General features: G+C 44.1%; 1 protein-coding gene across 1 annotated transcript in view; it reads left to right on the top strand.

Annotated features, from left to right (window-relative positions):
• Agbl1 (AGBL carboxypeptidase 1) overlaps positions 1-23,147 on the top strand; it is a 397,351-nt gene that overhangs the window by 219,110 nt on the left and 155,094 nt on the right. Inside the window, exon 21 of the mRNA XM_048369043.1 lies at positions 6,024-6,200. Coding sequence (XP_048225000.1) covers positions 6,024-6,200 — 177 coding nt within the window. The remainder of the gene's footprint in view (positions 1-6,023; positions 6,201-23,147) is intronic.

Genomic DNA, 23,147 nt, shown 5'->3' with positions numbered 1-23,147 from the left:
ATCTCCCAAGAAGAGGAAGAAAGAAAGAAGGAGGTAGATAGGCAAGAGAGAAGAGAAGAGAAGAGAGGGGAGGGGAGGGGAGGAGAGGGGAGGGGAGGGGAGGGGAGAGGAGAGGAGAGGAGAGGAGAGGAGAGGAGAGGAGAGAGGAGAGGAGAGGAGAGGAGAGGAGTAGAGTAGACGATCAACCCTGTTGAAAAACTTCAGTTCAAGTCTGACTTCAAGAAAATGGATGGAGCAGAAGGACGGGAATCCTGTGATAATTAGAACTGCAGCTTCCCAGGGTGCATAGAGGAGAGATGAATTAAAATCAGGGTTGTGTGCCCCGATGCAGGAAATGCCCCCTTTGGAGTGACATTTACTGGCATTGATCTTGTTCATCGGTTCCCAATCTTGCAGATAGGTGAAGAAAATGACTCAGTGCTAGTCATACGGTGCCAGGTAGGACTCTAAATACTTTATGTGCATTAACATATTTCATATACATTTAAAACTTTTGGTCTAGTTCACCTCCTAGAATACTGAATAGCACTAAAGGATGCTCTGTAAATGTCTCTCTCTCTTTTTTTTTTTTTTGCCAGTCCTGGGCCTTGGACTCAGGTTCTGAGCACTGTCCCTGGCTTCTTCTTGCTCAAGGCTAGCACTCTGCCACTTGAGCCACAGCGCCACTTCTGGCCATTTTCTGTATATGTGGTGCTGAGGAATTGAACCCAGAGCCTCATGTATACGAGGCAAGCACTCTTGCCACTAGGCCATATCCCCAGCCCTGTAAATGTCTCTTGAGTGAACGAATATGCATTTTGACACCTATGCCACTTCACGTATGAAGGGTGGGAAACCCAGAAATTATGCGTGTTGTCACAGGGTAAGTAGTTAGCAAAAGCTTTGGACTGGCACGAACTCACTGAGCAGGCATCCGGGCCTTTTGAATCCGACGTCAGAAACCCTGTGTTTGAGATTGTGGACTATCCTGGAGACACACAGAACAATGTGGGCTATCCCAGAGACTCACATAGAACCATGAATGCAATGACTGCCTTTGAGTATTACAAAGAGATGCTCCAAGCAAGAAACACACTTTAATCTGGAGTTTGGGAAACAATGAATTGGCTGAGTCAAAGGAGAGAAATCTAACACACACACACACACACACACACACACACACACACACACACACACTTCAGATATTTCTTTATCTTCAGATATTTCTTTATCTTGGAGTCTCTGAGTCCATTTGTGGGTGGGTGGAGGTGTTAACTTCCCTTTTTCTTTCAAATCTCAGTCACAGTCAGACTTCGCTCTGAGCCATGCAACAACAGTGAGAACTGTTGAGGTTTTCTCACAACCCTGCCACGTGGGTATTCCACAGATGAGGAGACACTGGGGTTTCAATGGGAGGCAGTTTGTATTTTCCTGCTACAAAGGCTCCTCCTTTGCAATGGGCTCCTTGCTTTCCAGGGAGTTCTCAGTCAGGGCATCTCTGCAGGTTCCGACCTCAGTTGGTCTCTTCAGAGTCAATAGAAATCAAATAAGAGACTAGATTGGATTTCTAAAGTGCTTTAAAAGCAACATAATTGAATCCAACTCAACCGGCTCCCCACTTGCTTGGTTGAGGTTGCACCTGATTCTACAGCTCCTGCATGGCCGTACCTCTGTGCCCATCCGAATATGCACCGTTCATTGCGGGGCAGTCTCAGGCTCTCTGCCAGGTTGTGGAAAATACCTGCTCCTGACTAGATAGTAATAGAAGCTCATTCATTCCTTGCCACAACCACAAGGAAATAGTATTTCTCCCATTTTAGAGATTAAGGCCCCTAAACTCAGGAAGGCTGAGTAATTCACCAGCAGTCTCATAAAAGGTATCTGGGGGAGTTTCATTCTGGTTTGTTGGGCTCTGCTGTGCCTGTCTTTAATCCCTGTAATAGGATGCTTGGCATTTTGTGTGTAGGAACATTCTGGATTGCAGTGGCATCTTTCTGCTCTTGACTAGCCTTTAAATACCAATTCTCTGGCCTACGTTTAGAAAAGAAGGAAGAGCAGAAAAATAAGAAGTTTGTCAAAGGACATGTTTATAACAAGTATACATTATATTATAACATATATATGTCTCTCTCTCTCTCTATATATATATGTCTGTTATACATTTGACATGCTACATCTCATTTATGCCCCTTTATATGCCTATGGGACAGTAATGTTCCTTTTGAGATATAGAATTCATCTGTTTCCTATTTATAACCCCCCCCACACACTCACACACAAGTTCCAATCTAGAATGTTGTCATTGCCTGTCTCTCCCTCATATGGAACTATTTATGTAAAACTGAAAGAGAAAAGAGATGAAAATTTACAATAAATGCTACAATTTTGGAGTCTGTTACTTTAACAGATTGGTGATTACAGTGGAAATGGGCAGGGGATAATCAGTGTCACCTTATCAATGCCCTGTTGGTCAGCCTCCAGTGGAAGGTCCTATTTAATCAACTCCCCCCCCCCCAAGATACAAGTAACGGCTTAGAATGTGTGCTCATCTCTCTGGGACTGTATTAGCTAGTGAAAAACAGATGCGCTTAATATCAAGACACCAAACCACAGGTCTAGAGAGCTTAGACAACACCAAACCAGTGTAACATTCATAGGGATAGCAATGCCATTGACAGCTATGTATCTACACCTGTGTGTTTACCTTCAAGGCCCAGGTTGGCCTTGAACTCACTGCCTTTCTGTCCCCAACCCCCCACCCCACTTACACCAAAACAAACTCCATCTAGAGAGGAATGTTATATTCAAACTACTAAAAATTAAAAAAATATATATATATAATATACTACAGGGATCCAGAGGGACAAAGAGCTCTGTCATTCTGTAGTAAGGCAAAAGGATGGTATTACATCTGACCTCCTAAGAAAAATTGGCAAAAAAGAAGAGTAGGAAGTAAAATGATCAGCACTGAGACAAACACTCCACCCGCCTAGAATCTTTTACCCTGTGAAGTTACACTCCAGAAACAGAGGCAAAATAAGACTTTCTTGGATAAAGGAACATTGGAGAAATTTATTTTATATAGACTTGCCTTGCAAGAAGATCTTCAGAGAGATGGAAAACATTGTAGGCCAGAAACATGGACTTATATGAAAACCAGAAGAGCGCTGGAGGTAAACCAAGTGATAGTAAAATATAAGCTCTTATGATTTTATTTTTGATAAGTCTAATAGAGGAAGTCAGGTTTTTCAAAATAGTCATAGCAGCAATCCAATATGATAGCTATAGGGCCACATGTTCATGTTTACCGGTGAGTGAAATGACAGTAATGTTGTTATATAGCCCAGCCTGGCCTTGAACTCTCTACCTCCTTTTCTCTACCTCCCAGAAACTGGGGTTAGAAAAATGCTCACTAGACATGTTTAGTTATTAAGATTATTTTGTAAGTAAGGGTATTCCCACTACCTGTGGAATGATATTTAAATTGTTTCACATTGGGCTTAGATGAGTACGTGCATGTTGCAAATTATAAGGCAACCACAAAAAAGTGGAAAGAAAAGGACCAAAGATCTAGTGTACTAGGAAAGGGTGTGGAATGATAAGAAATGCTCAATTGCAGTCACAAAAGACAGAAATAGTGGAGGGTGGAAGTTAGAGAACAGGAAGGAAGACAGAAAGATGGTCAACATCAGCCCAACAATGACTTTGAATGTCAATGTTCTACAAAACAACTTGTCAAAAACCTAAAAGGCAGCCAAGTGCTGGTGGCTCACGCCTGTAATCCCAGCTACTCAGGAGGCTGAGATCTGAGGGTCAAGGTTCAAAGCCAGCTCTGGCTAGGAGGTCCACGAAACTTTTCTCTCCATTGATTCACCAGAAAACCAGAAGTGGTGCTGTGGCTCAAAGTGGTAGAGTACTAGCCTTGAGCAACAGAGCTCAAGGACAGTACCCAGGCCTCAAGTTCAAGCCCCATGACCCCTCCCCCCAAATTTACAAAATCCCCACAAAAAAACATAGTAAAATCCTAAGAGCTAAAATCTATGTTGTCCTCAAGAATGCTATCTTAAATAAGAGACATATATAGATGAAAAGTGAATGCATAGTAAACAAAAAAGGGTTAATTATATTAATTTCATATAGAGCAGACATCAAAGTGAGGAAAGCCATCAAGCATGAAAGCATGCATTCTCCAAGAAGACATTAACATGTGTGTATTTAATTGGATCAGCAAGAAGAGGAATAGATAAATACAGTGTTAAAGCTGGAGGCTGCATAGCCCCTCTATTAATGAATAGATCTAGCAGGATGAAAATCAGTAAGTACATATCTGAACTGAATGGCACTGTCAATCAACCGAACATGATTGACAGCTGTAGACCCCTCCAGCCAACAACAGTAGAATATATATTCTTCCCTAGCTCATACGAAGCACTCACCTAGATGGGTCCCATTATGGGCCATAAAATACAGCTGCAATGTGAAAGAATGAAGTCATAAAAAAAATAACCCTGCCATTGGACTCAATAGAATTCTGTTAGAAATCAACAGAAAGATAACTGTACATTTCCCAAACCCATGGAGATTAGATGGACTTCTCCATAACACACATAAGAGAGAGGAGAAATTTCAAAAGCAATGAGAAAACATTTTGAACGACATGAAAGTGAAACTGGCAATATTTGTGGTGTAAAGTAATAATCACGCGTTCATATTCTTGTCAAATGGTTTTGCACCTCTATCTGTCATTGATATTTGAACCAAAGCCTCAAATTCTGATATTTCTTTCCTCTCCTTTTCTCCCTCTTGACCTCCCTCCTTTCCTTTCACTTTCCCTCCCTCCCTCCCTCCCTCCCTCCCATCCCTCCCTCCCTCCCTCCCTCCCTTCCTCCCTCCCTCCCTCCCTCCCTCCCTCCCTCCCTCCCTCCCTCTCCCTCCTTCCTCCCTCCCTCCCTCCCTCCCTCCCTCCCTCCTTCCCTCCCTCCCTCTTTTCCTTTCTCCTTTTGGTGCCCATCTTGGGGCTTGAGCTCAGGGCTTGGGTACACTGTCCTTGAGCTTCTTTTTGTTCAAGATTAGCACTCTACCACTTGAACCACAGCTCCACGTCTGACCTTTTTTTTTTTTGGCTGCTAGTTTACTGGAGATAAGAGTTTCACAGACTTTCCTGCCTGGGCTGGCTTTGAACCATAATCCTCAGATCTCATCCTCTTGAGTAGCTAGGATGATAGGCGTGGGCCCCCGCACCGGTGCTCAACCTCATTTGTATTGTACATAATTTTATATTGTGTGCTATTTTGTGAATATTTTTTGTCAGGAGAAAACTCCTGTTGTTAATGTCACCGAAGTTGTGAAACTGCCGAAGCTCAGCCCTCGTGCTGACCCCAGGACCCGGTGTGCTGTCCAGCTCTGAATCATTGCCCTCTTGGGGCACACCAGTGGCTGGAAGCCCTGTCTGTGTCATTTAGACTGGCAGTCACTACAGATGCCTTCTAAATGGAGATTAAGTGGTCATAAATAAGGACCTTTAATTCCAAGAGAAGGTACAATATATGAATCCAGAGAGGCTGGAGTTTTACAGTTGATGCAGCCTCTGATTTGTGGCTTAAAGGAAGAGACATTTTTTAAGTACTTTTTTTTTGTGGCAATTATCTGCTCATAGGAAACAAGAAATTGGTGATCTCGATGGTCTTGGGGCCTTCCTGTGACCTGAGTGAGGGGAAGATGGAGTCCTGAATGCGTGGATGTAGCCAAGAGGGCACTCAGAGAGACAGGAAAAGGGGGTTGAAGATGGGGGTGCTGGGGCTGGCAAGGTTGGCGTGAGGGTCTCCTGTTGGAATTGCTCTGTTCTTGTGAGACGGATACCATCGGCTTCAGTTTCTTCCCCCGCAGAAAGAGTAGAAAGCATCAGTGACTCCCAGTAGCCCACACGAACTCGTTGCTCTCTAGCGATGCTGAGTGCATGTAGAAAGTCGAGTTTTATAGGGGAATGTTCCTTATTACCCGCAACTCATCCTCACTGGCTCTTTTTTTATTGTGAATTCTTGCAGACCCTCCCTAAGATTCTCGATAAGCTCGCGCCAGCCTTCACAATGAGCAGCTGCAGTTTCTCCGTGGAGAAATCTCGAGCCTCCACGGCCAGGGTGGTGGTGTGGAGAGAGATGGGCGTGTCCAGGAGCTACACCATGGAGACCAGCTATTGTGGCTGTACCCAGGGCCCCTATCAGGTGGGTAGCCCCCCTATACTTTCTGCTGGGCAGTCATACACAGAAATGGGGGACAATATTTGCTCACTTGCAGAAAGAAGGGTCTGAGTTAACTCTGGTCCAGCTTTTTTTTTTTGGTCTGGTTCAGTGATTGCCCTAACTGGCCGGGTCAGCTCTGTGGACCCTGCCATCCTTGTGTGCATGCTTGACAATGTGATTCCTCAATCAGCCATCCTCCCTGGCCAGCAGCCGGGAACCACTCTCTGACCTCCACTCCCAACTTTTCCAGAGCCTTCCTGGCTCTGTTACATGCATGCAATCTGTTGATTTTTGTTGTTGTTGTTGTTGTTGTTAGCAAGTTGACTCATCTCATGTGTATCATCAAGGGCAGAGGCTGTGCAAACATTCCTGTCCTGCATTTGTCTTCTGTGTGCCAATCAGGAACCCACGGCTCTGGGTGGTAGCCAGAGCTCTGGTAGTCACCAGAGTCACAGGTGTGTGTGTCCCAGAATGAGTGAGTCTGGAACTTCATGCGCATGTGCCAAGGGAAGTGCTCTTGCGTAAATCATGTTCTTTCTACAGCTATATTAACTGCATGTGCAGCTGGATGGCTGCTGGAACAGACTCCTCTGGCTGTGCTTTCCCTCTCCCCTCCTGTTGAGACACATAAATAAGGGACATAGTGACAGTGCCAGGCTAAATAGACTCATTTACATTTCTTAGGCAAGCTGACAGACTCCTCCTGGGTGAGTTGAATCCATCTCCAAGAATACCTGCACCTCACCCAGCATTCAGGCTCCTTGTGTTGCTGGCTTTGATTCTGTCCTGAGCAGCCAGGAAGTGCTTTGGCGTCTATGCAGTCCCGAGTGTGGAGAAACCCTGCAAGCTATCGGGGAAGTGCAGTTGGGGACAGGTGATAAATATGATCTCAAGTTTCCACCTGGTCAAAGACATGTTGACACTGAGAGACTAAACGGCTTCTGAATCCTAGTAGTCAGCTCACTGAAATGGTTGCTGTACAGTCTTGTTTTGTTACTAGGTGGGTAGGCAATGAATGAATCCTCTGTACAGTGGTCAATGTGGAATAGAGTTAGGCTCATTGGAGGGGGGGTCACATGTAGCTCATGCGTCCGATTCACCTATTTGTGTGGATTTCTCTCTCATTTATCCCATAAGATTCTTGTGAGGGCACATAGGACTGTTCTTGGAGCTTCTTCCATCAAGAATCAGTTGGCTCTGTTGGTGTTCAAAACCTCTGAGACCGGGAAAGAAAAGCCTGGAATTGTTTGTTCCAAGAGCCTGGTGGCTATAGGCGGTGCCTCTCTTGCCTACTGCCTCTTCCTGGTGAGGGGCCTGGCATTTGTTTCAGACATTTTATGCAGCCCTGTATAGATTAATCAGACTGGCAGCTTCCATTGACTTTGTTCCACCAAGTACCGATGGAGAATAACAGCTTTAGTCTCCTAAGAATCAGTACCGTTCGTGATAAATCAACAGGATGCTCAAAGTCCTTAGGAGCTGTTTGAAAAGTTAAATGGCCCCTAGGTCAGGCTCTTTCTTCCTCTTCCAGTTGTAACATACATAATGGCCATTAGAAATGACAAAGAATGAAAGGGGCTCACCCAAGGGGATGGCTTTGCGGCCCTGACATTGTGTTGGTCCTGTGAAATTTTCCATATGGCCCTTGCACGAGGTCTCTAGAAGGAAGAACAGAGAGGGGACTGGCTACAGGAAGCTCGGACCATGCCAGATCGGGGTTTGGTTTAACAATCCCATCCTGTATATGAAACACCTCTCTTGAATGGATTGGTTTCCTTCTCCTCTTTATCTTCCTGTCCTGACCCCCAGTGGGTGGCTGAGCTGAACTGCAGACAGCACACTAAAGGCTGGTGAGTAATTTTACATACGAGAGGGCCCACCCTACGGGAAGAAAGCTGATCCAGAGTTGGAGAGTTCTGGATGATTTTATTTATTTATTTTTATGTTGTTTCAGTATATTATAACCTATGAGCTTTAAATCAGTCTAGAAATGTTCATCCTGCAACATATTGCAAATGATTTTGGTACATTGGCAAGCCAAGTCCCAGTTGGGCCTTGAGATTATTATTGTAAGGTCATCTTCTCCCCCACCCCTTTTTGCTGTTGTTTAGCATTACCATTTATCCAAAAGGTGGGGAATTCTTAAATACACCCAAGAGAAACATCCCTTCCTTCCTTCATAAGAATATAAATATTTTTGCAGTTTCTCTGGTTAACATGGCTTTAAAGTAGTTCCAATCATTTCTCCCCCAGCACACTAAATGCCTGATTTGTTAGTAGCGAAATGAAATATCACCTCTTACAGTGACATTTGTGTTGGAACTATATTAGAGAACATAAGCTATTGCCTTCCAATCATTATTATTAATATGATGTTTTTCCTGTTCCCTTTTCCAGTCTATAGCTGGCTGATTTTTTTTTAAAGACTCTTCGTGATTTTTATTTATTTGAGATACAGTCACTTGTTGCTAGTCCTACACTTCATGAATAATTTTCTATTGAGTGTCCAAGCCCCACCCACTAAGACTCACTTTACCTGCTAAGAACCTGCCCCTCAGAGTTATTGGGGTTGTGGAGAGGAAAATTCCGGAATGGAATGATGTAAACTCGGGGACTCTTTTCTTGCATCGCTGTGTATTTGACACTGACCATTTTTGATCTGGGGCCCCGCACATGGTGAGATTGCACTTAGAAAGTCCTGGAACTCTCTCCTGGGTTGCTAGTGACAGGATTATATCAAGTCCTCCCACTCCACCAGCTGTAGCTGCTCGTAGAATGGTCTTAGAACAGCAGATTGAAGAGGGATCCAGTAGTGTGCAGTCCTCTTCCCTGCTAGCAGCCTCTTTGGTGTACCATTGAATTGGCCTATCCTTTCCAATACCCACAGAGGGACCTTTCAAGTCACAGCTCTTCCCACAACCCATCCATATGCCTTCATTATATGTAGAGAAATTCCAAGTCTTTATCACAAGGTTTAAAGCCTTTTACAATCATTGTGTGTGTGTGTGTGTGTGTGTGTGTGTGTTAAATTTAAAGTACTCTGTGCTTAGTCTAGTATAGAGTAAGTATTAAAAATATATGTGCTGAAACTGGGTGCTGGTGGCTCACGCCTATCGTCCTAGCTACTCAGGAGGCTGAGATCTGAGGATCACAGTTCAAAGCAAGCCTGGGCAGGAAAGTCCCTCTGAGACTCTTATCTCTAATTAACCCCTGAGAAACTGGAAATGGTGCTGTGGCTCAACGTGGTAGAGCTTTAGCCTTGTGCAAAAGAGCTCAGGGTCAGCTCCCAGGCCCTGAGTTCAATCCCCACAACCAATGAGTGAGTGAGTGAGATAAGGAGTAAATAGCCATTTCCACATGGCCAAATAATTATCTTCTGTCTGTGTCCATCAGAGAAGGATGGGGTTGACGTATGATCAGAAGCTACTCAGAAATGGAGATGTTCAAGTCGCTGTAGTACATAGGAAATGTGTTGGTGGGGAAGATATCACCATGGAGACCTATCAGACCTGTCACTGAGGACATTATTTCAGAGCATATAATGGGTTCTTTCCTGGAGACCAGTAAGGCTGTTGCAGGCCACAGTCTAATAGCAGTTGTTGATTGGACAGAACGACCTCCATCCATCCACATGGCAGATGCTTCAATGGATCCTCTAGGTGGCGCATTAGGACACAGGCACCCGCCATTCCTGCTCACACCTGTGTTCTCTACCAGGAATTGCCTGTTGCTAAAGGAATCTGTCTTGGCCCAAGGGTGACTCTTGTACATCCAGTGGTTGCTCTGGGTGGGGGAAGAAGGCCTTTCCAGTTCCTCAGCTTCCTGGTGGAGCATCTGGGGTCTCTGTTGTGCTCATGTTGTGGTTTGGCTTCCCACTGTCCACTTCTGTGTTCCTCTCCATTCACGGGTGATACTCTGGAGGTGACCCTTCATCACCTTAGCAGGTGCAGATCACACAAAATGTGCTCCGGGAAGTGATTCCATCTAGTGGTTCAAATTAAGTGTTCCCTTATGCCCACTTCAGAATAGGACTACAATTGTATGTCTCTGAGCAACTTCCTTCCTTCCTTCCTTCCTTCCTTCCTTCCTTCCTTTCTTCTTTCCTTCTTTCCTTCCTTCCTTCTTTCCTTCCTTCCTTCCTTCCTCCCTCCCTTCCTCCTTCCCTCTCTCCCTCCCTCCCTTCCTCCCTCCCTTTCCTTCTTTCTTTAAGTGGTTGTACAAAGGAGTTGCCATTCAACAAAGCAGTTGGTGAACATAGAGCCTCCCCATCAAGGTCAACCCTTTCAACACTCTCACCTCTCCCTCCCAACCCTACCCCTTCCTTTATTTTTCTTAATTTTGTAGGATATACATGAATTCTTGATTGCATTCTCTCCGCTTCCCTTTTCTTCATTCATCTATCTCCACCCCTTGACCCTATCTGCCCTTTTCTAGTACCTGTTCCCTGGTGTTTGTTTTGTTGAACTTTGAGTTTGCTTTCTAAGGAATTACATTTTTTGAGTTCTTCCTTGAGTCTACCATATTTCAGTGAATATATTTGTAACCAGTTGCATATTACCCAACATGTTTACTTACAGGTTTATAAGTGAATTCTAGCTTCCACACATGAAGGCAAACATGCAGTCTTTGTCTCTCTGGGCTTGACTTATTTCACTTCGTATACTTTGCCTCTGTGAGCTTTCAGTAGCATAGAGGCATACACTCTACATAAAATAGTGTTTTCTTTCTTTTCTTTCCTTCCTTCCTTCCTTCTCTTTGTCTTTCTTTGCTTATTGGTGTGTTTTCTTGATGAGGAGAGCACCTATAGTTTTAAAGATATTCTTGAAAGGGTATGTAGCATCCTTACCTCCAAAATAAAAGCAATTCTGAGCTCAGGCCTTACTTATTACATTGTTGAGTTCACGATTTCAGAGCCTTTCACCTGGCTTCCTAGCACGTGTTGCCTTCTAGAAGTGCTAGGCTTGGTTTGACTCTGTGAAAATCACCTGGAGTCTGTCATGCATGGAGTATTTCGGCCTACCTATCAATTTACACCAGAGCAGTGATGCATCTTATTAAGTGTGTACTGGATTAACTGGAGTCCAAATCTTCCTTGATCACAAAGGATGCTGATCCGCTCAGGAGGCTCCTGAGCAGAGGTGGTGGTTTTGTCCATGCAGCCTGCCCAGCAGCAGTGGGAGCCACACCTGGCCTTTATCAGCAAGGCGGACTCAGGGGTCCTACCAGCTGGTTTAGAATCTGCATTTCACGGGGATTCCTAGTGAGTTAGGAAGGCACAGATTTACAGCAGCAGAGTGGGTTGGAAATGGTAGGGAATTGTCCAAAGAAAGTTAGGGAGCTCTGACCTTTTTATTAAAAGTTGAAAAATAAACCTCAGTATGAGACATTGTGCTGATGTGGGCAAACATATCCATGTCACTTGAGCTTTTCATTTTCAGCCATGTTCTTTAACAGCTTTCCCTTCTGTGGGGCTTAGGGAAGAGGAAGGTTTTTCCAAATGCTTGCGTGCCATCTGAACATCATGCCATTTCCTGGTAGGTAGACTTGTAGTCTAAATGAATATCCGGAGATTAGAACTTGAAAAGTGTGTGTGTGTGTGTGTGTGTGTGTGTGTGTGTGTGTGTGTGTGTGTGTAGGGAGAGTTGAGCACAAGGGCCGGTGCTAGATGAAAGAAGGGAGGAAGGGTGCAAGACTGTAGTCTTAAGATCATATATATATATATATATATATGTACACATAAATATATACACATAAAATATGTATATACATATATGTAGTGAAAATGGAACAAAGTAAATTGAGGGGATGGATGGGATTGGGAGAGATGGGGAGAAGCGGAAAGGATGACATAGCTCAAGATGCATTGTACTCAGAAACTGACATGTTGGATGGAAATCCATCTGTATGACTGCTTAAAGAGAATGATAATCATGAAAGGTACAAATAGGAAATCCCAAAGTGAATCCATCCTTTTGGCATGAGGACTGTTTGAGCTGTTCCTGCACAAGTGTGTGCAAGCTGTGCTCTCACATGTGTCCTCCTTGCTCTCTCTGGGCTCCATGCCCCCACAGCTCCATGCTGGGAGTGGGGAGAAGGGTGTCATGTGCTAGGCCAGTGCTCTACTACTGGACTCTAGCCTGTCCTTTTTCATCTATTATGTGATCTCCGAGCATGTCCTAAGCAGTTTATTAGCTTACTGCTAGCTTGATGCTGTCCTGAAGCATTGCCATCCTTCTGCAGCCCTTAGCTTCATCATGTCTCTCAGCGGTACAATAGAATATTAAAAGGAATTAACTAAAAATCAAGAGGCAGAGATGCTAATAAGGTTCCCAGCAGGGGCCTTTCCTAGGATTACCAAAGCCCTGGGAGTCTTGAATTTTAAATGCCCAGGGTGGAAGAGGATTCCTTGTAACAGAAATGGGGAAGGAATCTGACACTGGGAATAATCCACTAAGCCTCCAGTAACTTCTGACTCTCGAAAAATAATTTGGCTTCAAAGGACCATGAAGAAGAAAAGGTGGTTTATCTTTGTAAATCTTCCTCTCCCCATGTGGTTAATGTAAATGTAATAAAACTCATACCCTTAAGGAGTGGATATCTGAGACTAAAGAAATCACTGATTAAGTTAGGGTTTTACATAGCTAGTAGGGGTCAGGAAAGAAGATTGGCCCCACCTGAGATGCTTCCCTTTGGTCCTTGAAGTCCCTCAGAGTAGTGTTTCCATCGACATGGACTGAAAAAGTTAGAGTCCAGTGAGGCAGAGTTACCCAGCATGTATGGTCTCTCTCTATAAAACAGAATGGACTCTGAACTGCTGTTCCTACTTGCATAGACATTCAATGAATCCAAGTCAGAAAAAGAGACATCATTCATACCCAGCTTCTCCAGCAATGCACCAAACAGGCTGTCGGAAAGTTTCAGGCAACTGGAGAACCTTGTTCCTTTGTGTCTGGCAAGAGAATAATTTGGGGACAGCTTGAATGTAAGCCAAGGTGATAGAGTTTATTAGAAGAGGAATATGGCTGAGGAAGAAAGCTTGTGGTGATGATCTGCCCTGGGGAAAGATAGCCCACCAGCCCATCTCCACCATCTTGTCTGTCTTCTTCATGACAGGACTGGGGTTGAATGGTGAGGACTGGATTGGCTTTCTGATTGCTGGGTCCCCTTTCCTGGAAAGTGGTGATGCCAAAGAGCTATTGTCTAGTCCTTCATTCCCCCATTCATTTGTCCTTTGCACTTCCTCATTTCTTTTGTAGCCTCCTTCCTCCCATTTCACTGCTGGGCACATTTTGGTTCAGTAGTTTTATCCTGCTGCCAGCCAACTCTATAGATCTGCTTTATCCACTCACTCTATCGGGAAAAGTTATGAGAAAATTCAAATTCTCTGGCCAGTGGCCTGCTGTTCCCCACTGTGTCCTCATTCCAATAGATTTCTGCTTTTAAAATTAACCAGTAGTTCTTTTTAAAATGCTCGTGTTCATTGAACATAAATGAAAAAAGACAGAAATACTCGGGACCCTGTTCATTAGAAAGTAGATATCATATATATCTTCAAAAATATATATGTATATATTTGGTATAAATTCCTAATTGTTTCCTTAGTCAATATACATTTGTTAGGTGCACACTTGTTTGAAGCTGGAGATAGATAGATAAATATAGATAGATAGATAGATTCACTAAAATCACTTAAGCCAGATACATGGCCACTGCACCTTCATTCTTCATCTTTCATTCATCATTTAAGGAATGATTTTTTAATCTACCTTATGTTAAGTGCCAAGGATATGACATAGAGTAGATATGAATACCACTTCTTGCTCTCCCAGAGTTAATAGTCCAACTAGAGAAGCAGATGATTAAATCAATGAGAATCGTAGAGGACAGGGGTATGGCAAGATCCTGGTGCTAAAAGAGAAAACAGAAGGAAATGATGATTTAGGACTTTGGTAGATGTTGGCTTTGTAGAATATCAATTATCCATTATGCTCTGTGTGTGTGTGTGTGTGTGTGTGTGTGTGTGTAATTGGAAAAAGATAAAATCTAGTGAAACGAAAGATGGTTGTCTGACAGTAGAACAGGGCTGGGAGGTTCATTTTCTTTCATCTTGGTTTCCTTTCATCCTCCTTCTGTCTCATTTCATAGTTCTCAATCTCTCCATGGAATTCTGAACTGGGGTTTGTGTGCTGCTGCATCTGAGCTCACCAGTATCCTCGTGTACTTCATCCTGCTCCTGACTCTAGAACCTTCTCTTTAGGGACATCTCAGGTGTTCCTATACAGTCATAGTTCACCATGTCTCCCTCGAGGATAAGACAACCAGAAAGATGAAAAAAAAAATGCTTCAAAGTTGTCAGACACGGTAGACCCTATCTGTAATCCTAACTGCTCAGGAGGCTGATATCTGAGGATTAAGGTTTGAAGCCAGCCTGAGCAGAAAAGTCCTGAAAATCTTATCTCTAATGAACCAGTAAAAAGCCAGAAATGGAACTGTGCCTTGAGTGGCAGAGCACCAGCCTTAAACAAAAAAGCTAAGGGACAGTGCTCAGGCTCGGAGTCCAAATCCCAACACACACACACACACACTTCACAGTCCTCCTTAGCTTGATAAAGAACAAAAACACTTCTTTAAAAAGGTAGCCTTAATTATTGTCCTAATGAAATCCTGGTGACATAATCTCACCCAAGTCACGAGAGTTAAAAATACCTACCCTTTTCAAAGTAGTTGACGGTATTAAACAAACCACACTCATACATTGTATTATCTCAGGAGAGGCAGATAGCCATGCTAGACCAAGGGAGGGACAAGGGAAGTGAGTGACGGAACAAGAGAGGCTGGGACATGGCGGCGGGGGTGTGGGGACAGAGGAGAGGGGAGGCCCTATGATATGCGCAAGGCAGCCAGGGTGTTCTGCTCGGCTCTGTGAGTTGTCTCTGGACAGCTGCAGGCAGTGCCTAGAGAAAGACAGAGCATTTAGCTGAACAACCACATCACCCCTCTCTCCTGCTTTCCGTGAGTCAAAGTGTGTACCCCGAGAATTGAGCTCACCTATGAAGGTTGCTCTCAATGGCCTCTCCTAGGGCTCCTTATTCAAGTCCAAAATGACAGAAGCAGCCAAGCAATTGGGAAGCACTGCTGGTTGGAAGATAGCAGCAAGAAAACCAGGAATCATCTGAGGTTCCAAACGCTCAGGGTCTATTTCAACCCCCACCCCCACCCCAACAACACACACACACTAGATCCCAGGCTCATCTCCCTGGCAGAGTCTGAGGAGGTACTCAAGGAATATTCCATACAGTTTCCAAAACTATTCATATCTTTTGGAAGTTGTTTTTCTTTTTTCTTTTTAGTGAGCTTACATTAGTTACACGGGGATGGAAGAATTTTCGCCGCTACCTTTCCACACATGTTTACAATGCATTCCAAAGCAGTCTCGCCCTCCTTAGTATTTTAATTGTCAAAGTTGTAGCACAATTAAGCGATAGCCAAGCAAAAAAAATTGCACTCTGCGATCTTTGACCCTGAAGTTCGACTTGCAGAAATTTAATTCCAGAAATGCGCCAAGATTCGTGTACATGGGTGTCACCGCTTGTTAATGGTGAAACGTGGGAGTAATCCCAATTCCCCTCAGTGGAGGATTAGGGAAATAAATAATTGTCAGCTTGAATAATGGATGGCACAGACTGCAAAAGACAGGCGGAGGTAATTAATATTCACACGGCCTTTCCCACCCCCGTGCCCTAGCCTTGCCACTTTATCGATTATACCGTGGGTGAGTTACCTTTTCTTTCTTAACCTTTATTGTAGTCTCCAGGAGAAAAAAAAGGGGGCTAATGATTGTGCCTTCTCCTTCAATGTAAATGTATGTAGCACTTATTATAGTGTCAGACAGAAAACACAAGCTATCTTTGTCTTTATCCCATCCCAACATGTCACTGATGGGGCAAATCAGGGCAGGGACAATTTCAATGGCTTTCCTAATTGCGGACCACTGGGTAGCACTGTTCCTGAAGTGTTCTGTCTTCCTCCCATGTTGACGAGATTTTCAGAGGTCCCAAAGCTAGCACAAGCAGTTACTGGCCTCACATGGCCAGATTTTTGTCAAAAGAAGGTCGGGGGAAATGCAGTCATAAGATTCCGCGCATACTGATCAAGATGCGTTGTGTTCCTCAGCTGCTGTGTTGAGCAGCACCTTCTTTGTACAGCTACTTAAAGTTAATGAAATACACTATATGATAAGAGGGAAAAAATTAAAATGGAGGGGTAAAGTGGGGGTGGGAGGGATGAGTGAGAACAATGGGAGGGGGAACTTTGATCAAGATGCACTATACTCAAAACTGTCTTCTTGAATGGCAAGCCATTTGCAACCACTTAAAGATGAAAATAAAATTAAAAGAAAGATCTTAGCAAAATAATGGAGTCCTGGACACACACACACACACACACACACACACACACACACACACACACACACAAACACGAATGTGGAATTTAATAGGGAGAAATGGAAAGTCCTGTATTTGGTTAAAACAAAAAAAATCAACTGCAAGAAAGTTTATAAAAAAAGATATTTAAGGATTCTTAAATCTCCTTTTCATGTAATGTGAATCATATGTGAAGCAGAGCTATTCCAAGTGTGAATGCGATATTCAGTTACATTAAAATTAAAATAAGGCCTACAGTGAGAAAGCTGATACTTCTTTCTTTCTCCTTTTTTCCCAGACACAGTCTAATTATGCTGAGGGGGAAAAAAAAGATGGGTTTCATTCAATAATATAACTCAATTTTCAGACTCTGTGGAAGAGCTATAGGAGAATTAAGCAATGGTCAGTCAAAGAGAACCTCGTATGTCCGCTTTAGGGGGTTGGTGTCTAAGTGAGAGGAAGGAAGAGTGCATCCATGGGAGTTGAGGAGAAGAGGAATGGGACCAAAGGTCTTTCAACTGTGTGTTGGATGTCTCAGGGCAAGCATACCTGCTGGAAGACTAGCAAATTATCCCGTCACTGGAGGAAGGGCAGAAACTGTCAGGGACACTTGAAGAGATGCTCAAGAGATAGAATGGACCAGATGGAGATAACAAACCAGTCAAGGTCATAAGAGATGGAACAGAGGAAAGAAAATGGTGGCTCTCAGATTTCTAGACTGTTTGATAATTGAAAATACAAGGAGACAAACGATCTCTTGTGTGTAAATAGACAATTCCACGCATGAAGGAGTGGACAATCAGTAGGGTTTCTACCCACTTCTCTGCATGGTGCACATGGAGCAGAATGTGGCTGGCTGGAAAACCCAATGACCAGTTCTTTCTGTAATGCTCTGGGCTTAGCAACTGAACTGGTTGATGGAAGATGATGTGAAATTGCTGAATTCATGTTGGAAGGACCTTCTTGCAGAGACTCAGTACAGCCTTAACACAACTGACCTTAGGTTTGTTGCAGCCACATTTAAATTTTAAAGCTTTTTAAAAATTTTTGTGCCAGTACTGGGGCTCAAACTCAGGTCCTGGGCACTGGTCCCTTAGCTTTTATGCTCAAAATTGATGCTTTACCACTTGAGCCACAGCTCCACTTCCAGCTTTTTGATGATTAGTTGGAGAAAAGAGTCTCATGGAGTTTCCTGCCTAGGCTGGCTTTGAACCATGACCCTTAGATCCCAGCCTCTGGAGGAGCTAGGATTACAGTTGTGAGCCACCAGTGCCCCACCTGGAATATATATTTCATTCTTTTTTTTTTTTTTTTTTTTTTTTGGCCAGTCCTGGGGCTTGGACTCAGGGCCTGAGCACTGTCCCTGGCTTCTTTTTGCTCAAGGCTAGCACTCTACCACTTGAGCCACAGCGCCACTTCTGGCCATTTTCTGTATATGTGGTGCTGGGGAATCGAACCCAGGGCCTCATGTATATGAGGCAGGCACTCTTGCCACTAGGCCATATCCCCAGCCCTATATTTCAATTTGAATATATTTTCCTCAAATTCTGACATCTTCATTTTTATAGATTCCTTCTTAGTTTCCACTCTTCACCCAGATCAGCTGGTAGCAAGATGGAGTACCAGTGTTTCATGTCAGTTTTCCATTCAATCCATCATCCTGGAAAGCAATTCATGGGTTTGTTTATGTTTTTAGTTCCTACAAAATAGTGTCCTAAAAGAGGCCTTTGTAACGACCATCAGATGGATTTCCAAATTGGATCGTTAGCTTTGCAGCCATTTGAAATCTCATTCACCCTTAGCCTCCACTGCCAGTTACTATAACAAATCAATTTGTGTGTTCTAACGAGAGTCCTCAGGCCCTCTGGGAAAGCCCACAGATGGACTGAGCAGAGCTGTCACAATCAGCATCCACATACAGCCCAAGAATCAAGCTATTTCCTCACTTGGTTTGCCTGGGCACCAAATTAATGAACATCTCTGTCCTGAAATATATTCATTCTCTCTCTCTCTCTCTCTTTCTACCTGTAAGTCTAAGTCATTCACAGTGGCTTACATTGCCATAGCTCTTCGTGATTGTCAACGACAAGATAATGAGTGATTGCTTTATGTGCTTGTCATGAGCTTCCTTAGCATGACTTTAGAAAAAAATCATATTTATCTGTGCTTCGTATGTCCTCTTAGATTCGTATATGTGAGATTAACCACTGGTAGAAAACAATAAAGTGGCTAACCACTTTAACCATCTTCCTCCTAAGACAAAGAAGTGGTGGTCAGGCACTAACTGGGTGATGTCTCAGAACCCATGAAGAATAACTTGAAAAAAAGTCAGAATCAGAGCCCAACCCTACTCAAGCTATGTATGAATCTGTGCTCCTTAATTCTGGATCATGGTGTTCGACTGTGCCCACCGCGCATATTCGAGACGAGTGAGAGCTTCCTTCTCCCTCACCTTACTAATGTAGGTCTTATTTTTTAATTGTTATCCCATTAGTGGGGACACTGAGGTACAGGGAGGTTGAGTGATTTCATTTCAGCTCACAGAAGGGTAGGTACGGAGTTAGGGATTCAAACAGTTGGATTGCTCTCAGTCTTTCTTCCCCTCTGTTCCTTTCCCCCTTCTTGGTGAAAACACTCAAAGTGAGTGGAGTTACAGCCACACAAAAGCAAATGACACCACTACCACCACCAACAGAAACCCACATTTCCACATCACTTCCACACCCTCTCATACATAGTACTTCAAATGCTCAGTGGGTTCCTCCTCTAAGAATGTCCTCTGTTAGTCTCATTGTGTACGTGGGTGCCTTGGGCTGTTAAGTTATCCTGCCAGTTGTATTTTAGATCTAGCTTCCATGTTTGAGAGAGGGCATGCGCTGTCAGTCTCTCTGAACTCGGCTTACCTCACTTAACATGATTTACTTCAGACCCATCCATTTCTCTGGGTCTGATTTTAAAGGCAGAAATTGGGGGTTGGTTGGGAAAAGAAGAGGCCCATGTGAACAATGAGGTATAGCCGAGGGGTACCAGTTGTGTTCCTGGGGGTGCTGTTGCTTAGTTTCTTGCTGCCTTTTGGGGCAGTGGGGGTGGGGAAAGTTTGCAGTAGAACTACTTTGTCTTTCCTAAGGATTTATTCGAAAGTTACAGGAGTTTAGGAAAACCCAGAAATTAGAAAAACTATCTTTGGGCTGGAAAGAGATAAGGGCTCATTGACTGAGTGTGTAGTGAAGGAAACCCTCAGGAAGTGACCAAGGAAGGAAGGGGAGGAAGTGCGGTGGGAAACTGCAGGGCATTTCCCCAGCCTTGTCTGGGCTGGGAAACAAGCATGGAGAGACTTTTGATAAAGATCATGCAGTGAGCACAGCTCTAATGAGCTCCAAGGGCTCAAGACTGTGTGTGTGTGTGTGTGTGTGTGTGTGTGTGTGTGTGCGTGCATGCATGCACGCGTATTTGGGGCTTGAACTCAAGGCCTGGGTGCCTTTCTGCTCAGGGCTAGCACTCTACCACTTGAGCCACTGTTCTACTTCTGACTTTTCACTGGTTAACTGGAAATAAAAGTCAGGGGCTTTCTGCCTTAGTTGGCTTTAATCTGAGATTCTCAGGTCTCAGCCACTTGATTGGCTAAGTTTCCTGGGTGAGCACAGCTAGACTTACCTGTCTTTGTTTTCCTTTCTTTCTTCTTCTTCCTCCACCTCCTCCTCTGTTTTGTTTTGTGGAGACACCTGCCTCAGCCTCCCAAGTGCTTTGATTACAAGTGTGGGCCTACACACCAGCCTTGTGTATGTAAACACGCATCGTGAATATCTACACGCTGGGTGCTATATGATCTTGTTTAAATGCAGATCTCACGTTCATATTTTATTGCCCCAGGTAATTACACGTGTCAATGAGAACAAGAGTTCACAGAAAGAGAGTTTAAAGATTTTTGGATTATGACTGTTAGCATGACATTAGGATTATTTGAAATGAGCCCAGGCTGGCTAATTCTTCTCACTGAAAGTGTGATCTCTTGAATGGCAGTGTGGGAAGCAGCGGTGCTATGGCGATCTCCTTGCTCATAGGTGTGATCAGAGGCCCCCAGTTTCAGTTTGTCACTGACAGGAGGATTCAGCCATCCTGCAGGCCCAAACAAAGAGACCATCCCCTCCCTGGCTCGCATAAGCCTGCTTGCTAGGCACACTGGAGAAGACACCGCAGGGAGCTCTGGCATCTGTGTGGGGTTTGGGTTCTCAGCGTTTGCAGTGAGCTTCTGGAACCCACAGGCCTGGAGGCCTTTTTTTCCTGGGGTGGGATGCCACAGCAAGCAGAAGCGGGTGGAATCCAAGGCCTAGAGTGCATGTTGGGTCCTCTGAGATCGGTAGGCCTCCCCAGCAGCGCCTTGCCAGAATATTCTATCCATACCCCAAGTCAGAGTGGTTGGTTATTCCAACTCTCCCAGGAGAAAGAAGAGTCCTTGGCTGTTTTTTTTTTTTTTTTAAATGAATCCATTTGTTCTTTGATCGTTCTTTGATTGCAAATGTATGTGATCAGTCTTCATTAAGGAAGCTTAGAATGTGCTGATTAGAAGATGATAGAAGAAAACATCAGACATCCCCGTTCATATGACTTAATTTTTATGCATCTTTCCAGAATCATACACACACATTCATCTGTAACCCATATAACAGATTCTTATGCCTATGAAATATTTTAATATAGTATAAGCATATTATAAAACATAAAATGGATAAACATGCTATATGCATACAGATATGCTATGTATATAGGTATCTATGAGCAAAATAAGTATAAAACTAGGGTTATCTTGCAATTGTTTTGAAATCTATTGTGTTTGTTACCACTGTAGAATAGCAGTAGCTGGGATTACAGGCATATACCACTGCACCTGGGTGAGTTTACATTGTTTTTTTCTTTTCATCAGAGACCGAGACTTGAACTTGGTATCTGACACTTTAAGCTCTTTAGCAGGTATCCTACCATCTGAGCCATGCCTCCAGCTACATTGCATTCTTAACAAATTAAGGTGCTTAGCAGTTTTTACCATGGCATTACCATCGACCATTATGACCCTTCATCTTTTCTTTTTTGCCTATGTATCTGAATCACTATTATTTCTATTCTCTACCACCATCTCCAAATGGATTGCCGGTTTTGTTTGGATTAACCTTGAATTAATTATACAGAGGTTAAAACATAAAGTGATCATTTCTTCCTAAATATGACTGCTTTGAGGATGTGCGTTCGGATGCTGTGGTCCAGTTTGGGGGGTGATTTTGAGGAAGGATATTAACACGCTGAAATGGTCCAGAGAACGTGGGAACAAATTAGTGACATGTTTAGAAAGCCTATTGCAGTGCCCCGGTGTCACAGCTAAGTTATCAACGCTTAGACTGGAAAATTGATTACTCTGAGTTGGCATGAGCACTTTTCTCAAATATTGGACTTGAGTGTGTCCACAGTTCAGCAAAGCTTGTGTACACTTGGCGGCTTCCAGCAACACGAGTTCACCTAGACAGATGGTGCACATCTCCTTGTTCCAAAATACACGCCACGAAGCACCAAAGGCCTGCTGAAAGAGCTTTATGAAGATCCTCATGGGATGAGATTCTCTGCCAACTGCCGACCGGTGACAGTCCTTCTGCCAGGACACCCGCTCCCCACATACACACCTGCAAGACTTTCTTCCAGAACATCCTCCTCCCACGGCTCTGGCATGGATTTAGTCTGCCTTGTTGAAGGCACCTGAGACTGGGAGCCTGAGACAAATGGCGGTGGGTGCGTGGAAAGGAAGCAGAATACCACAGTGCCTCATTGCTTATTCTTGCTCAAAGCAGCTCCCCGGTGGCCTGAAAGTATCATAATCAGAGCCCGTAAGAGGGGCAGATTGGGCTGCCTTGGGCTTTCTGTGGTGCAGAAGCAGGGGAAGGTTGTTTCTTATACCTTCGGAGCAGTCTTGTCATAGATGAGGCTGTGCTCACATGAATTTCCTCACAGCAGTCTGTAACAGCAGTCCCCATCAGCTCCCCCGATTCTTCAGGGGTCCAAGGCCAGCTAGAGTCCTTTGATATGCTTTTGTCAACTTCTTCCTTTGCGAAGCTTTCCTGGGTATTAAAATAGCCTACAGGTATAACTGAAGCTACTTTGTCCTCTCTGATTATTGGAATCAACTGTCTGTCTGCTCCCTTGGAGCTGCAAGCCTGAGGGACAGCTTGCTGGGCAAGGAGAGGGGAAGGCAGGGAATACATCTACTAGCTAAGAGTCATCTGGTTAGAAAGGGTTCTATGGGCTGGGCATGGGTGGCTCATGCCTGTCATCCTAGCTACTCAGGAGGCTGAGATCTGAGGATTGTGGTTTGAAGCCAGATAGAGCAACAAAGTCCCTGAGACTCTCATCTCCAATTAGCTACACACACACACACACACACACACACACACACACACACACACACACACACACACACACACACAGCGCTGAAAGTGGAGTGGTGGCTCAAGTGGTAGAGTGG

This window comes from Perognathus longimembris, chromosome 20, assembly GCF_023159225.1.
Source record: "Perognathus longimembris pacificus isolate PPM17 chromosome 20, ASM2315922v1, whole genome shotgun sequence".
NCBI lineage: Eukaryota > Metazoa > Chordata > Mammalia > Rodentia > Heteromyidae > Perognathus > Perognathus longimembris.
This window is presented reverse-complemented; position numbering and strand designations above follow the sequence as displayed.